The sequence below is a fragment of the Muscardinus avellanarius genome (assembly GCF_963383645.1).
Source record: "Muscardinus avellanarius genome assembly, chromosome: 20".
NCBI lineage: Eukaryota > Metazoa > Chordata > Mammalia > Rodentia > Gliridae > Muscardinus > Muscardinus avellanarius.
In genome coordinates this window covers 1,175,001-1,192,924 of record NC_137806.1, presented here as the reverse complement: position 1 = coordinate 1,192,924, position 17,924 = coordinate 1,175,001, and the positions used below count along the sequence as shown (strand labels likewise).

Below are 17,924 nucleotides of genomic sequence, written 5' to 3'. Positions count from 1 at the left end.
AGCCAAGCATGGTGGCGCACGCTTATAATCCCAGCGCCTGGGAGGCTGAGACAGAAGATCACACAGGTTCGAAGCCAGCCTCAGCTACTGAGTCAGGCTCTCAGCAATTTAGTGAGACCCTGTTTCCAAATAAAGTATAAAATAGGTCTGGGAGTACAGCCCGGAGGTAGAAAGCCTCTGGGTTCCACCCCCAGTACCACAAAGGAAAAAGAAAGTTGCCAATAAATCTATGAGAAAATGTTACACACACTACTACTTTTAAAAAAAAAACTGTGAGAAGTAATATGATACTGTTTTGCTTATGAAATTGGCAAAGATCAAACAGAATAAATTACAAGGTCGAGGAGAAACAGGTGTTTTCTTACTCTACAACTTAGAGGGAGAATCAAGAGCGTCCTTTTGGCAGGAGTCTGACTACATATATCAAGAATCTTAAGATCAACTGTAGACTGTGAGCTGGAAATTCTGCATCTGAGATTGTAACCTAAAAGAAGAATCACCTATGCTGCCAGGTCCCGGCAGCACTCGGCGCCGCCTCCGGTGGTATTAAGGACTCCACAGAGGGCCCTGGACTGGCGCCCTCGTGCACAGATTTATTTGAAGTCTTCACCCTGCCAACACCACACCTGGCATCTTCGCGAGGGTGACAGTGGACACCACCTCCTTCGCAGAGCGCTAAGGTTTCCCCTCAAATAGCTGTTGACCTCATCTCCAGCAAGCCTCCTCTCACCATGCGATGGCGCTAACCGAGCCAGGCTGCTCACAGGCACTGTGCAGTCCCCTGGTGACCCCTCGCTATCTCTGCCTCTGCAGCCAGTCCATAATAGTCACTTTCTTCTAGCAGCACTGTCGCCTAGACGTCTGGCATGAGCAGAGGCTCCGGGTCTTCCGAGGACACACAGCGGTCTGGGTCCCGGTAGCCTCCGGCTCTCATCCAGGGGCAGTTAACTCCCTCCATCCCCACTTCTGTGTGGCCTGCACCTCGCGGCTGCACTCTGACTCCCAGACACGGCGCAGAGTCCTTTCAGCACCGAGCACCTGCACCCCACGATACAAGTACTCCAGCCCCGATGAGTCAGCTCAAACACACAGCGCATTACTTGCTCGAACCCCAACATTGTCCTTTCTAATGGCAGTGATTATAACAGCAAAACCAGAACAAGTCTAGGGGTCCGATGGAGGATTAGCTAAGTTGACCATGATTCATTAATATAATGGAATATCATTTAACTAATAGAAAGCTTAAATTTTTGACATTTATAAAACTCATGAGTCAATAGTAAAAAAAAGTTAAAGTGGATATATATCAAGATAAATACAGATTACATACATGCTTAGAAAAAGAAGATGTAGCAAGAATTACACCAAGAATTATTGCTACTGTGGTATTATTTACAAACATTACGGAAAAAGTTACAAAATCAGTTTTCTTAGTTGAACAAGTTATAAATCTTTGCTTTATAGGATTATGGTTGACTTCTGTTTTATGTCTATTTTATAACCTTTTAAAATGGTTATTCTTCTGGAAATAAAAACATTAGAAACAAGACTATTTATTATCTATGGTATCAGGGCTTGACCTCAGGGGCCTTCTGCCTCTGAGCTACCCCCTTCGCACTTTTTTGTTGTTGTTTTTAAACAGGCTCTCCGTAGAGACCCCAATTCAATCTCCATCCCTCTCAACACTCCCCCCATTCCTCACAACTGCCTTGGAAGAAGTTTTGGAGGTTTCCAGGTGACAATTTGATAAGCAAGTGGCAGCTGGCTTTAAGAAAGCAACTTCCATTCCAGCAAAGGTTTTGTTGACTCAAGGTGTGAAACCAACTCAAGTTACTTTTACTCCCCAAACACACCCATTCCCCACATGCACACCTGTGTGCCTGGAAGCCTGACCTTCCTTTGACATGCAAAGCTTTCTGCACCATGCTCACCTGCAAATTACAGATTTCCCCTTCGCTGCTTTTTATTCTCTAAAACCTTAGATAAAATTAAGCCGTCCTTCACCTGTGGCCCTGTAGTAGCTTAACTATGTTCTGTATTATACAGTTTTGTAATGTGGTGTCCACTCTGGGCCACAACTACTGTTTGCTTACTTACTACTTACTTACTGTGGTACTAGGGATTGAATCCAGGGGCATTCTACCTGTGAGCCATATCCCCCCCTCCCCCTCCCCTTTTCCTTAGTGATATCTTACCAAGTTGCTGAGGGCCTTGCAAAATTGCTGAGACTGGCCTTGAGCCTGTGATCTTCCCATCTCAGCCTCCCAAATACGGGGATTATAGGCATATGCCACCATGCCTAGTATATAAATACTATTTAAATAAGTCTCCCAGGTAGGACTAAAAACTCCCACCGAGCCAGGGGCATCTCCATGTGCCTGCTTGTACCTGTTGGTTTCTTTGGAGGTCGAGGAATCTAGGCTGGGCCGGGCAGGTTACCATGATTAGGGTTCAGACAATACAGGTAAGACTCATGTGAGAAGAATGTGCAAATCCCCCGTAAAAGAGGAAAATAAACAACTTAAAAGAAGGATTCCGGCTCCAATAGACTCTATTTTACTGAACTAGTCTATTTTACTAGAATCGGGTCTGTGGGTAGTAGGGAATATGGTGATTTCCAGAGAGAAGAATGGCTAAACCTGAGAGGAATGGCAATTACTTGAAGTCATTGAGGCCCAGACAGTCTGTTTGTACAGGTACATTCTACGGATAAAAGTAGTTACTCTAGTACTTTAGTCAGGACCTCTCTATAAAAATAGAACTCAGCCAAAGAAAGTCGGTATTCCAACAAGCGGAAGAAAGTCTATAAAGCACTTAAGCTCATATTGCAAGATAAGTAACCAAGGGAAAAATAGTATTTCTAGCAGAGACTCTAGCAGGCATGGTAGGAAGCATCGCCTGAAGGTGTGTGGGCCTGAAAACGATGATGAAGGCTAAAGCACAGTCAGTGGGACATTCAAGAGCCTGAATCAATGTGCAAGAACACAAGAGTGCAGGGCACAGTGGTGCTCACCTGTAATCCCAGTACTCGGGAAGCTCGGACATGGAGATCACAAGTTCAAGACCAGCCTCAACAAGTTAGCAAGATTCCCAGAAACCTGGCAAGACACTGTTTCAAAACAAAACAGAAGGCTAGAATTGTAGCTCATAAATAGAATCCCCCTGGTTTAAATCCCCAGGAGAAATATAAAAAAATTAACTGATTAATTAAAAAAGAACACAGATCCGGGCGTGGTGGCGCACGCTTGTAATCCCCGCGCTTGGGAGGCTGAAACAGGAGGATCGCACGGGTTCGAAGCCAGCCTCAGCTACTTAGTGAGGCTTTCAGCAACTTAGACCCTGTTTCCAAAAAAATATTTTAAAAAAAAAAGGTCTGGGAGTATAGCCAGGAGGTAGAAAGCCTCTGGGTTCCACCCCCAGTACCACAAAAAAAAAAAAAAGAACACAGAGCCAGGCATGGTGGTGCACTTGTAATCCCAGGATTTGGGAGGCTGAGACAGAAGGATTGCAGTTTGCAGACAGCCTCAGCTATTTAGTGAGGTATTTAGTGTTTTAAAATAAAGAATAAAAAAATAGGGATGGGGTATAGAAGAAGAATGCTCCTGGGTTCCATCCCCAGTATTTTAAAAAAAAAAAAAAAAAAGGAGCCCCAGCATAGGTGGTGGAGTTTTAAAGAAAAAGTAGGGGCAGGAGGGTTGAGGCAGAAGAATCACAAGTTCTAGGCCAGCCTAGGAAACTAAGTAAGACTATGTTTCAAAATAAAAATTTTAAAAAGGGCTAAGGCTATACCCCTGATAGAGGACTAGTATCTACAGTACATAAAGAACTTTAAAAAAAAATCCCTTAACACTAAAGAAACAAATAACCTCACCCAAAAATGAGCAATTGAACTGAATAAACACATCACAAAAAGAGAAATACAACTGGCTAACAAATATTTGAAAAAAAAATGTTCAACATCATCAGCAGTCAAAAATTGCAAATCAAAACTATTCTGAGATTCCATCTAATTCCAGTTGGAATGGCATCCATCAGGAATATAAGCAATAATAAACGCTGGTGAGGATGCAGGAAAATAGGGACTCTTACACACTGTTGATGGGGTTCAGTGTGATGCTTCTTCATAAAACTAGGAATGGACCAACCTTATGACCCAGCTATACCTTGGTATCTTTGGTGTCTTTTGAAAAGAATTAAAATCAGAACACTATACTGATGCGTGCCATGTCTACGCTTACAGCAGCACAATTCACAATGACCAAAATATGAAATCAAACTAGGTGTCCATCAACAGATGAATGGATAAGGAAAATGTGGCACAGACACACAGTCAAGTTTCACTAGCCATAAAGAAGAACAAGATTATGTTATGTCCAGAAAGATGGATAGCTACTTGTAGGGAATATTGTGCTCTGTGAGATCAGCCAGTCTTAGAAAATCAAGGGTAGTGTATTTTCTGTCATATGTGGAAGTCAGGGAGAAAATAAGAAACAAAGGGAACTCCAGATAAATGAGGGGAGTGGTAGAATAGTGGGAAAGGATTGGGAGAGAAAGAAAGGGAGGGAAAAAAGAAGCACTGACGAAGAAAACAGTACAAATAAGGCCATGTCCAGATATTAAGGTATTATTGCCAGTCTTTCTAACATTCCCAAGGTAAAGGGAGTGGGGTGCGATTTGAAGGGAAACACACGGAGTTCTATGTGCATGTGTTTTTGAATCACCTTGAATCTCACTATGATGTGTAAATGTTCCAATAAAAATATAAAAACAGCCGGGCGTGGTGGCGCACACTTGTAATCCCCGCGCTTGGGAGGTGGAGACAGGAGGATCGCGCAGGTTTGAAGCCAGCCGCGCTGGCTTAAGAGACCCTATTTCCAAATAAAAATATAAACTAGGTCTGGGAGTGTAGCTCAAATAAGGCCCCTGGGTTCCACCCCCAGTACCACCAAAAAAAAAAAATATATATATATATATATATATATATATATATACACACATACACATACATATATATGTGCATACACACACACACACACATATATATATATTAAGAATTTTAAAAAGGACTGAGGATGTAGCTCATCAGTAGATCTCCCCTAGGTTCAATCCCTAGAAATGCAATAAATAAATAAATGACTAAGAGAATAAGAGCAGGAAGAAGATGGGAGAGGAAGCCAAGATGGCAGGTTGAGATTTGGCTAGCAAATGTCAGGTGGAAATGTTAAGGTGCATGTATATATATATCTACCCACAGACCGGTAAGGGGGATAGTCAAGCTACACATTCCTTTCTTGACATTTGTTTCTATTACTTGGGATTAATATTATTAGCACCATGGATATCTGTGAAGCTATCATGGCTCAGAGACCTGTGTGCCAGAAAAATATTCCCCTGGAGGTCCAACTGACGTGAATCGATGAAGTCAGAAAGTGTGGCGGAGCCATCACTTGACCCTCACTGCTAATAGAAAGTTAGCAGCAAGCATTCCTTGGTCAAACCTATTTTACATATAAAATAATAGATGTTGATCACTTTTATATTAAAATTTAGAACAGAAAAAGCCATACAAAGATAAAAATTTTGTAGCTTGGAATTAAGATGGTCAGAATGGTGTAAGAGTGTCCATAAATCCACGCATTTTTTATTACCTTAGTTGCATCTAGTATAAAGTCAAAACTGCCACAGGCTCACAGATAAGTATGCATTTGAACCTATCTGGGCAGAGCCCAGAACATAATTTCCCCCGATTTTTCTAAAGAGAGCTAAATTTTCTGAAGTTTAGTCCTCATCCATCCTCACTCCATTTCTTTAATTCTAAAGTCCCCTGAGTAGAGATATCATATTTAGAGCATTCTTGCTTGAGTTCAGATTTATGTATTCAAATGTATGTTAATGTATTTAAGTATTAAGTTCCAGGGGCTAAATGAGGATATCCCATGGAGTCAAAATTCACACAATTTACTTTATTAATATGTATGTTAAAATTAGTCAAGACTGAGTTAAAAGTTTGCATAAAAAATTGAGTGAGCCAGGCTTGGTGATGATGCTTATAATCCCAGTACTGGGGAGGCTGAAACAGGAGGATTGCAGGTTCTCTGCCAGCCTCAGCAACTTGTGAGCCCTTTGCAAATTAGTGACACCCTGTTTCAAAATAAAGAATAAAATAGGCTAGGCGTGGTGGCGCATGCTTGTAATCCCCGCACTTGGGAGGCTGAGACAGGAGGATCGCGCAGGTTCGAAGCCAGCCTCAGCTACTTAGTGAGGCTCTTGGCAACTTAGTGAGACCCTGTTTCCAAATTAAAAATATTTAAAAAACAGGTCTGGGAGTATAGCTCAGAAGTAGAAAGATCCTGGGTTCCACCCCCAGTACCACCAAAAAAATAAATAAATAAAATAAAATAGGGCTGGATATGTAGCTCAGAAGTAGAATGACCCTGGGTTCCATCTCCAGGACTGCAAAACTGAATGCACATGCATATATCATTAATACTTACAAAGATATTTTGAGAAAATGCTAGTTTTTTGTGGGACTTTAGACCAAATATTAATTAACTCTCCTAAGTTTGGGTCGAAATAAAAACTCAAGAAGGGGACCCTTCAACCAAGAAGCAGCAGTTGTACAGGATGTTCTGCAGTCAGTCTTCCTCCCCAAACTGACTTATTTTAAGTTCTTTATTTTGCTCTTCAGAGTCATCATGACCGTTGGAGATACAGGAGAATTCCCCTCATCACTAATAAGGGCAAAGTGCAATAAACTTATTCTCAAAAATATATTTTTTCTCTGTGTGTGGGGGGTCAGGGGTCTATTACACAGGACTGAACCCAGAGGCCTTCTACTTCTGAGCTACGACCCCAGCCCTATTCTAATTTTTTTTTCTTTTGAAACAAGGTCTCACTAAGTTGCAGAGGGTCTCACTAAGTTGCTAAGTCACCAAGACTGGCTACAACCCGCCACTTTCTGCCTCAGCCTCCCAAACACTGGGATTACAAGCATGAGGCACCATAACCAGCCTTGGAAGTTGCATTAATATGAAAAATACAACGTCATTCAAAACAGTCCAGTTTCAAAATAGATTTGTGGCCTCAAGGAGATTTGAGACAGCGTAAAGGGTTCGTCTCTCCCAGATCTCCTCATTTTAAGACAGATAAACTTGGCGCTGGAGGGCAGGTGTAACTTGGAAGCTCCTTTCCCTCAGCAGGAGGTCCCCGATGTCAATTTATCAGCTTGTCACCTGAGTCATGTTAAATACAACCACCCATCATCTCCCACCCCAGCAGAGTACAAAATGAGAGGCTCAGATTTCCTGGTGGCCCCAATTCAGTTCTGCTTTTAATTTGAGTTCAAGAGTGACCGCAGTGGTGGTGGTTCAGGACCGCCAGTGACTGGCCCCAGCAGCGCTCCAGTCTGAATTGGGGATCTCCCCGCAGAGCTCAGTGGCAGTAACACAGCACTGCTCAGAGGTGAGATCAGTGGATTCGAGGGGCCCCTGGCTCACCAGGGCAGGGATCGATTTGGTGGGTTAATAATTTGAATGGAGGGCCATAAACAAATTTCAGAGAGGTTTATTTTAAAAACAATGGAATAGTGTAAGCTAAATATGGATGACTTGGCATCTGTTTTGTTATTCTTCCGAAATACTGCACTGAGCATATGCCCTCATCTCTGGACTTCATTTTCCCACTTGTCTATCCTTCATAGTGCCCTCTACTTTGGAAGGATTTATATGTTAAAAAATTGCTGTGGCCTTTTATGACCTATATATAAAATGTAGAATAAAATAATCAAATACTTGCTAGCTTTTTCTAAGTGGTAAAAAAAAATAATTTGAGTGGAACATTGGGTGGTAACATGGAAAGTGGGGCACAACGGGAGGAAATAGGCCGCTGGGGGCGTGGCCTGGGTCGTCACTGCCCTGGGCCTCTGTCTAGCTCCCTTCCTGACTTCCTGAGCTGAGCAGCTTCTCATCACCCCCTTCCACCATGATGTTTCTGACCTGGAGCCAGCTGACTATGGACTGAATCCTCAGAAACCGTGAGCTAAGATAAACGTCCTCCCCAAGCTGTTCTTGTCAGGTAATTTGGACACAGCAATGCAAAGCCAGATGACACCAGTGGCTGTCTCTATCATTCTGAATAATTCGGCTAAACTCAGCTTATTCCATGCAAATTGACTTCCATGTAGGAGTGATCTTAGAGTCCCCACCCGTCTCAAATGTACAACACAACAAAATCTTACCCATACAATAACTACAGCATGACAAGCTATCATGGGAAATTAAAGGAATTTATGGCTGAGTGGACAAAATGTTCAGTTAAAATATTTTAAGGCCAATCTATATTTAATTTCAACTGATCACTTTGAAAAATATGGTTTATATTGGCTTTATTAGGGTGATCCTTGACATCTGCATAGCTCACAATGAAAACATCTGCTTTTCAAGCTGGCCATGTTGGCGCACGCTTGTCATCCCAGCATTTGGGAGGCTGAGACAGGAAGATTGCAGTTCGAGGCCAGCCTCAGCTACTTAGTGAGGCCCTTTGCAACTCAGTGAGACCCTGTTTTAAAATAAAGAATAAAAAAAGAATAAAAATAGGGCTGGGGGTATAGTTCAGAGCTAGAATGCCTCTGGGTTCCATCACTGCTACAAAAAAATAAAATAAAATAAAAATAAGAACAAAACAAAACAAAACAAAAAAAACTCTACTTCTCTAGGACACAGCTGTACCAGTCATAGTAAGTTCCCAAAACAAAGGTATCAGGTACTTTTAAATTCATATAAATTTAAATATTTAAGAGAGTTACTAGAAAGGATTTAAGAGAGTTCCTAGAAAAAAAAACACATCTATAATAATTTACTTAGATAATTTTCTTGCAAGTATAGACATCAAAGTTTTGGTATGAAATATTTGGTAGGTTTATTAGCATATCATCACTATCAAAATGCAATTAAGAAATAAGGATAGCTATCTAACTAGGTTTGATAACAGGCTTAGAAACCTTCATTTTTTAATCTATTTGTGTGTATGTGTGGTACTGGGGATTGGACCCAGGGGTATTCTACCTCCAAGGTACACCTCTAGTTCAGTTTTATTTTTATTCTAAAACAGAATCTCGCTAAGTTGGTGAGTCTCACTACTTGCTGAGGCTGTCCTTGAACCTGTGATCCTCACATCTCAACCTCCCAAGTACTGGGGTTACAGATGTATGCCACCATGTTTGACTTCAATCTTCTCTTAGTAATATTAGCCCTAAGAACAGGTCATCAGATAACAGAGTGGCAGAAAGGAGAAATATATAAAACTTTAAAAAAATACTCATATTTAAACGGATACTCACTCTTTTCACTTCCTCGAAGAGGATGTATCCTGAGTTTTTCAATAATATCGACCAGAATCAACGATAACAGAACCAGCGAGACTGGCAGGTCAGGTAGGGAAGTCGGTAATGAATCAGTAATGTTACTGCCGTTTTTCTGAACCTGTTTATAAAAACCCATTTGGACTGATTAAATGATGTGCTTTTTTCATTCAAAATTCTTTCAATGGTCTACTAGCAGTGCTAAGTTAACTTTAAATACATTTACTGAAATAATTAAAAGCATGATTTTCAGAGCCCGAGCTTTGTTTTATCTTTAAATGTAAAAATGTTTATTCATAATTCTTGATAAGTTACCATTCCTTCAGAAAATTCCTTAAGAACAAAAGACCAAGAAAAATTGCAATACTAGCTTATGTCAAACCAAAAATATACATTTTTTGAAGTACTGGGGATGGAACCCAGGGACATTCTACCTACGAGCTACACCTCCAACCCTATTTTTTTTATTCTCTACTTTTTTTTTGTTTTTTGTTTTTGTTTTTGTTTTTGTTTTTGTTTTTGTTTTTGTTTTGGTGGAACTAGGGTTCCTGGAAGCCCTTCTATCTCCGGGCTACACTCCCAGACCTATTTTATATTTGGAAACAGGGTCTCTTAACCAGTACGGCTGACTTTGAACCTGCGCGATCCTCCTGTCTCCGCCTCCCAAGCGCGGGGATTACAAGCCTGGCTTTTTAAGGTTTTTTTTTTTTTTTTTTTTTTTTTGCAGTACTGGGGATGGAAGCCAGGAGCCAAACCCCCAGCCCTATTTTTTAGTCTTTTTTTTTTTTTTTTAAACAAAAGGGCCTCACTAAGTAACTGAGGCTGTCTGCGAACCATGATCCTCAGGTCTCAGCCTCCCAAATTCTGGAATTCAGAGCATGCACCACCATACCCAGTCCTATTTTTTATTCTTTTTCTTTTTCTTTTTCTTTTTTTTTTTTTTTGGTGGTACTGGGCGTGGAACCCAGGGGCTTTCCACCTCCGGGCTATACTCCCAGACCTATTTTTATACTTCATTTGGAAACAAGGTCTCACTAAGTTGCTGAGAGCCTCACTAAGTACCTAAGGCTGGCTTTGAACCTGTGTGTTCCTCCTGTCTCAGCCTCCCAAGCGCGGGGATTACAAGTGTGCGCCACCACGCCCGGCTTGTTATTCTCTACTTTGAAACAGGGTCTCACTGAGTTGCAAATGGCTTCACTAAGTAGTAGCTAAGGCTGTCTGCGAACTGTGATCCTTCCTGTCTTAGCCTCCTGAATGCTGGGATTACAAGCAAGCTGCCCCATCACACCTGGCTAAAAAAATATATATATATGTGATGTATATACACTTTAAACGGCACTAACACAGGCAATGTGAATACAGAGCAGCTTTAAGTATCTCCAATGGCATAACTACAATTTATCCTTGCTTTTTAAACTCCTTAAGGTTTCAAAACACTCTAAAAAGGAAATAAGGATTCACATACCTGGAAGAGTTTTCCATTACTGATAGAATTTAGTAAATGCACACAAAGCCAGGTGTGGTGGCACATGCCTGTAATCCCAGTACTTGGGAGGCCGAAAAGGAGGATCTTGAGCTTGAGGCCAGCCTCAGCAGTTTAGCAAGACTGTTCACAACTTAGTGAAACCATGTTTCAAAATAAAAAATAAAATAGGGCTGGGATGTAGCTCAGAAGTAGAATGCCCCTGGGTTCAATCTCCAGTACAAACACACACACACACACACACACACACACACACACACACACACGCAAAAATCTATAGTAGGCTCCCAGTTAAGAGTGGAATAGGTGACTCCTTCCAACTCTACTGCGAAGTAGAGATTCTGCGACTCCAGCCTCAAAGAGCTACAGGGACAAATACTGGCATTAAGGGTGTCACAAGGAGGGAGAATGTAAGAAACCCAGCTAGGTATGTAACAAGAAAATGTATGGCGAGCATCATATGAATAGTGGAATATTAATTTTTTTCCCTCTGAGATTAAGACTAAGACAAAGATACCACCGTCAGCATTTCCATTCCCATTCAACATGGTTCTGGAGGTCTAGGCCACTGTAATGAGTCAAGGGAAAGAAAGAAATCGTGTGTTGAAAAGGATGAAAAACAAAATGTAATTATTCATAGACTATGTGATTGAGTATGGAGAAAATTCCCTAAAGTAGACAAGTTGTTTCTAAATATATGGATGACATAGAGTTAGAAAAAAAGATTTAAAAAAATAATACTGCTCAATTCACACTCAGTCAACATTTCAACATTTTGTAGGAAATATTAGGCATTCTAAATTTTGTGTTGAAACAAAAGGAACTCTAGAAGAAAAGAAGAAACTCTAAAAGAAAAAGAAGATAGTATGATTTCCTCTTCTGGGTATATGGAACTATTATAAAGGTATAAGAATCCAGGCGTGGTGGCATGTACCTGTAATCCCAGTATTTGGGAGACTAATAGAGGAGGATAGCATCAGTCTTGAGGCTGCAGACAAGCCTCAGCAATTTATCAATACCCTCAGCAACATAGTGAGACCCTATTTCAAAATTTAAAAATAGGCCTGGGGGTGTAGCTCAGAGGTAGACTTCCACTAGGTTCAATCCCCAGTCCTGGGGGAAAAAGCTATAAAAATTAAGAATTAGGATAGTGTGGTGTTTATGAGCACAGGAACGGAGGCCTAGGCACAGGTCGTGTGTATGTTTGCCTGACTTAAAACAAAAATAAGACTGCAGAGAAATGTGGAAATGGTGATTTCTATTAAATGGTACTCAGTTCATTGGATATTATTTGAAAAAATAAAAATAAAACTTGATGCTCAGCTGTGCAACATATACAAAAATCAATTCTAGATGGATTAGTAGTCTGAAAGAGAATGGAAAAGTAGCATAGTCCAAAGTATAAGCAAAGGATATATCTTTGAGGCTCTGGTTTAGAGTACGTAACATCTTCTCAAGTAAGTGACCAGAAAAGCATTATCCATAAAGGAAAGAAACTGCTATATGGGACTATTTTAAAGTTAAGAACTTCTAATCTTCAAAAGATACCAATCAGCCATGATGGCACATGCTTGTAATCCCAGTATTTAGGAGGCTGAGACAGGAGGATCACGGGTTTGTAGCCAGCCTCAACTACTTGGTGAGACCATCTATAACTTAATGAGATCCTGTTTCAAAATAAAAAGATAAAATAGGGTTGGCATGTAGCTCAGAGGTAGGTCACCCTGAGCTCAACACCCAGTACATTCCACCAAAAAAAAAAAAAAGATACTGGTATAAAGATAAGTCACAGAGTGTGAGATATCTGCAGTCCATAATCAACAGAGGAATGGTGATATGAATATATAAATAATGCTTTCAAATCCCTTTTTAAATGATAAACAATACAATAAAGATACAAAAGCTGAAAAAACGGTCAGCCTCACTAATTGTTGGGGAAATGAAACTTAAAGCAAAAATGAGGTTCGTGACCATACCTACTAGAATGGCTAAAATAAAAAAAAGTACAATGTAGGTGGTGACAAGGACATCACCACCTAGAAACAAGAGCACTCATTCTCCGCAGGACGAGTCTAAGCTATAGGAACTGGCATGATCTCTTCGGAAACATGTTTGGCGATATCTGTTACAATTTAACATTTGAATATCTTATGACTCACCAGTTCTATTCCCGTGTTTTGAACAAAATAAAATGAACCAGTTGTGGCCGTGCACACCTGTAGTCCCAGTACTCGAGAGGCTGAGACAGAAGGATCACAGGTTCAAAGCCATCTTCAACAACTTAGCAAGAGCCTGCTTTCAAATAAAAAAATAATAGGTAGAATGCCCCTCGGCTTAATCCCCAGCACCACAGAAACAAAAAACAAAAAATAAAATGCATGCCCTTGTGTGCAAAAGACATGTACAAGGATAGTCAGGTAGTCTTATTTGTAGTATCCCACATTGGAGACAAAACTGAAATGTTATCAAGAACAGAACTGATAACTAAATAGTGCTATTGAGCTGGGAAATGTAGCTCAGCGGTAGAGAACACAGTTAACAGGTATGAAGCCTGGATTTGATCCCCAGAACCATGTAATAAGTACATAAATAAATTGTAATATCTTCGGAAAAACGAAGCACTCAACAGCAATAAACTATAGCTACATTTTAAAAGTAAATAAACGGCCAGGCATAGTGGCCCAAACTTGTAATCTAGGACTTGACAGGAGGGTCACAGTTTCAAGGTCATCCTCAGAAATGTAGCAAGGCCCTCAGGAACTTAGTTAAAGCCTGTTTTCAAATAAAAAATAAAATAGGGTTGGGAGTGTAGCTCAGAGGTAGAATGCTTCTGGATTCAATCCTCAGTCCAACAACAACAGCAAAAACCAAAAACCTTCATGAGTTAGGACTGGTACACACTGCTCGCTCAAATTTCAATAACAGGACAGTTTTAAGTGTCAGAATCTCTTAATAAAGGAATTAAAAATCCATACCTCGGTCACTGCTATAGAAAAGCTGAAGCTGGGAAGTGTGGTGAGTACTACACACATCATCAGAACAGGTCTCCTAGCAAAGGAGAAAAATAAGCAAAAGCAGTAATGTAGGAGAGCAACAGTTCCTGTTCCATTTTGCTAGTTTTGCAGTTCCTGTTCCATTCATCTATAGTTTTTCTAAGAAGCTAACTGCTTCCCTATTTCCATTTCCCGAATGTTTGAGTATGCCCAAGAGGAACACATGCAAAAAACAGAATTGTTTTCTTGAAAAAAGGAGTGCGAGATTTCCAAATTATCCCAATCATTAACAAATCATAGACTACTGAACACAGCAAAGTACAAATGGAATGACATTCAACATTCCGTAATCTATTGTTTAGAATCCTTAAGCTCTGGTGACCAACTGAAAAATAAAAGAAATAATGTGAGTTTCTCCAGCTATAGCATATCCCATGTTGTAAGACTAATTTTCAAAAAATACGCCAGGCGTGGTGGCGCACGCTTGTAATCCCCGCGCTGGGGAGGCTGAGACAGGAGGATCACACAGGTTCAAAGCCAGCCTCAGCTACTTAGTGAGGCTCTCAGCAACTTAGTGAGACCCTGTTTCCAAATAAAATATAAAAAAGGTCTGGGAGTGTAGCCCGGAGGTGGAAAGCCCCTGGGTTCCACGCCCAGTATCACACACACACAAAAAAAAATGTATTTAGGAATGATAAACTATGAGACACTTAAGTACTTACTTTAACAAAAAAGGCACACACCCATAAGATGGCTTCATTTTTTAAACTTGTTTTTGGACCCTTTTGGAACTTAGCAATATGAATCAATAAAATAATCACTGAGATATGCTATGAATATAATACTATATCATATGAAAGGAGAAATAAAATTGATATTTACCTTTATTAATTTATAAAAAGACAATTCCTCAAAAGCTTTCTGTAGTGAGACACATTTAATATTAGTTACATTTATATAATGTATCTCTAAACACAAGAATTATGGAACACTTTCAAATTACTAACAATTTGTGCTCGATTCTATCATGCCACCCTGATCCTCACATGGTCTTACATATTCTAGGTGATCTCTAAAAGAGAAGAGTGCCCTGTGGTTATTCCTCAGCCTCCTCTTCATCTAAGTTTTCTCCCTTGATTATCTCATCCATTCCCATGGTGTTAAATACCACCCGCTTGCTCATGACGATCAAATATATGCCATGCTTGTTCCTGAACTCTGGACTTGTACGCCCAACTGTTTGACATCTCCACCTGGATGTCAAAGAAGCAATTCTAACTTTACATGTCCAAAAGAAAACCCAAGTGTTTCCTCCTCATTCCAATTCATCATCTGATCCTGCCTGGCTTATTGCCAAAACCCATTTCAAATCCAACCTCTGCTCAAATAATATTTCACTCACTACAGCTCCTGGCCTATAACATTTCCTCACTGGCTTCCAATTAATCAGAACTTCTATTCTTGCCTACCAACATTCTCCCCATATTTTAAAATGGAGTCATATTTTAAAATATAAAACATTTGTTGTTGCTGCCCTGCTTAAAAATCTCCCATGTCAGCCAGTGTGATGGTGCACACCCAGTACTTGGGAGGCTGAGGAAAAAGAATCACAGGTCAAAGCCAGTCTCAAAACTCTGTTTCCAAATAAAATATAAGCTAGGGCTAGGGCTGGATATAAATCACCGCCTGGGTTCAACTCCCCAGTACCACAAACAACAACAGCAACAAAATTCCCATTCTGGAGAAAGGAAGGAGGGAGTAAGAGTTGTTATTTAGTGGGCACAGAGCTTCAGTTTTGCAAATAAAAAGAGTTTTGTGGACGGATGGTGGTGATGGTAGCGCAGCAACTTTAAGGTACTGAGCCGTACTGAACTGTACACAAAAAAAGGCTAAAGTTGTAAATTTTATTACATATAGTCTACTGCTCCTTCAAAGAACTCTCCAATACATGTGCAATGCAATTAGAATGGAACTGAAACTTATTATCTTCACCTACATGTTCATATGAAGCACTTTCTTAGTCTCCTGCTCGCATTTAAAATGACCTGCCTCCTCCTCAGTCTCCCTCCGGCCATCCTGGCCGCCTTGTGTGCTTTGTAAGAGACCGCAGGAGCTCACCTGCCCCGGCTCACCTGCCTCGGAGGCTCGTGCGGTCCCTCCCTTTGCCAGGGCTCTCTACATCTCCACTCCACGCCTGGCTCCTTTTTCTCACCTGCCTCTCCCACCCTCATCATTTCTTATCACATTCCATAGTACATGGAATCACTTTTCTATGCATCCTTTATGATTACCTACAGTTCTGCTTATTTGTTTATTTCTTATCACCTTCTTCTCTCATGATTCTGCAATGTGAATTCCGTGGTCATTGTAATCACTCATAATTTCAAGGTAGTAAAGATGATAAAACCATATTCTGAGCTGGGTGTGGTGGCACACGCCTGTACTTGGGAAGCTGAGACAGGAGAATCTCAGTTTCAAGGACAGCCTTAACAAGTAATGGGATTCTTATCAACCTAGTGAGACTGTTTCAAATTAAAAACAAAATAGGCCTGGGGTTGTAGCTCAGAGGTAGAATGCTCCTGGGGCTCAGTCCTCCAATACCACAAAGAAAATAATAACAACAACGCAAGCCTGTACTCCGAAGTGTCTGCTACAACAGTTGTAGGACAAGAAAAGATCACTGATACTACTGTGGTTTATATCAAAATTCATAGTAGAAAAAATGTTGACTTTCAGTTAGAGTTTAAGGGACATAAAGATGAGAACTGTTTCTCATCCAAGTTCAAGAACACTATGAAGCTACCTAATTTCTGTTGCGCAGGAGGAACCCAATAAAGACGACGTGAGTGGATTAGTTAAAGCATAAACACCAGCCCATCTATGTTTTTTAACTAGAAATAACAACAATGCTATGTTTGAAAATTTTGACTTCCTGCTAGGGTTTGATTGCAATTTTCTTGTGAGTGTTATAAATTGAATAGTGTGCCCCTTGGAAAAGATATATTGAAGTCCCAATCCTAGTGCCTTACAATGTAACCTTGTTTGTAAAGGGGATCTTTACAGAGCTAGTCCACGTAATGTAAGATCATTAGGGTGGAGCCTAGTTCAGTATGACTTGTGCTCTTATAAACATAGGGGAATTTGGTAGGCGACTTGCACAAAAAGAATGGTGTGAAACACAGGGAGAATGCATGAGATGATGAAGATAGAAACCCGGCTGGTGCCGGGCGTGGCGCACGCTTGTAATCCCCGCACTTGGGAGGCAGAGACAGGAGGATCGCGCTGGTTCGGAGCCAGCCCAGCTGGCTTAAGAGACCCTGTTTCCAAATATAAAATAGGTCTGGGAGTGTAGCCCGGAGGTAGAAGGGCTTCCAGGAACCCCCGTACCACCAAAAAACAAAAGAAAAAAAAAATAAAAGAAACCAGGCTGGTACCTGTATAAGCCCTGGAATGCAAATACTGCCACAAATCACCAGAGCCTAGGACGGAGAGATGGGACAGATTCCCTCTCCTATCCCTCAGAAAGAACCAGTCTGCCAGCTCCTCAGACTTCTAATCCCCAGAATTGTACGATGATACATTTGTGTTGCCTGAGCCACCTGGTTGATGATACTTGGTTGTGGTGTATTTAGGAATGAATGTGGGTTTTTCTATTGCAGGAGGGGGTGCTACTACAAACACCTAAAAGCACAGAAGTGGCTTTGGAATTGAGTAATGAGCAGAGGGTGGAAGATTTTTGATATATCCAATAGAAAAAGTCTTGATTTTCTTGAAGACCTAATCTGTAGAAACAGACATCAGAGTAGAGTTGGGCAAGGGCTCAGAAAAGAGAAGAGAGCTATAGAGAAAGTCACTATCACCTGAACAGAATGTGGCTAGAAACACGGGTAATAAAAGGAACTTTTGGTGTTGGTGATGGAAATGAGGAACACATTACTAGAAGCCGGAGGCAGGTTATACTTTTTACAAAATGGCAGAATACAACTGAATTGGGTTCTGTTGGGTAGAAAGCAGGACTCATAAACAAGGAGCTCAGATACTGAGCTGAGGACATTTCTGAGCCAAGTGTTGAAGGCACGCTCTTCCTCCT

General features: G+C 40.8%; 1 protein-coding gene across 1 annotated transcript in view; it reads right to left on the bottom strand.

Annotated features, from left to right (window-relative positions):
• The window catches only part of TMEM236 (transmembrane protein 236), a gene marked incomplete at both ends in the record, with an annotated part of 54,790 nt that overhangs the window by 17,947 nt on the left and 18,919 nt on the right, over positions 1-17,924 (bottom strand). Inside the window, 2 exons of the mRNA XM_080717040.1 lie at positions 9,338-9,479; positions 13,817-13,889. Of these exons, the coding sequence (XP_080573166.1) occupies positions 9,338-9,479; positions 13,817-13,889 (215 nt within the window). The remainder of the gene's footprint in view (positions 1-9,337; positions 9,480-13,816; positions 13,890-17,924) is intronic.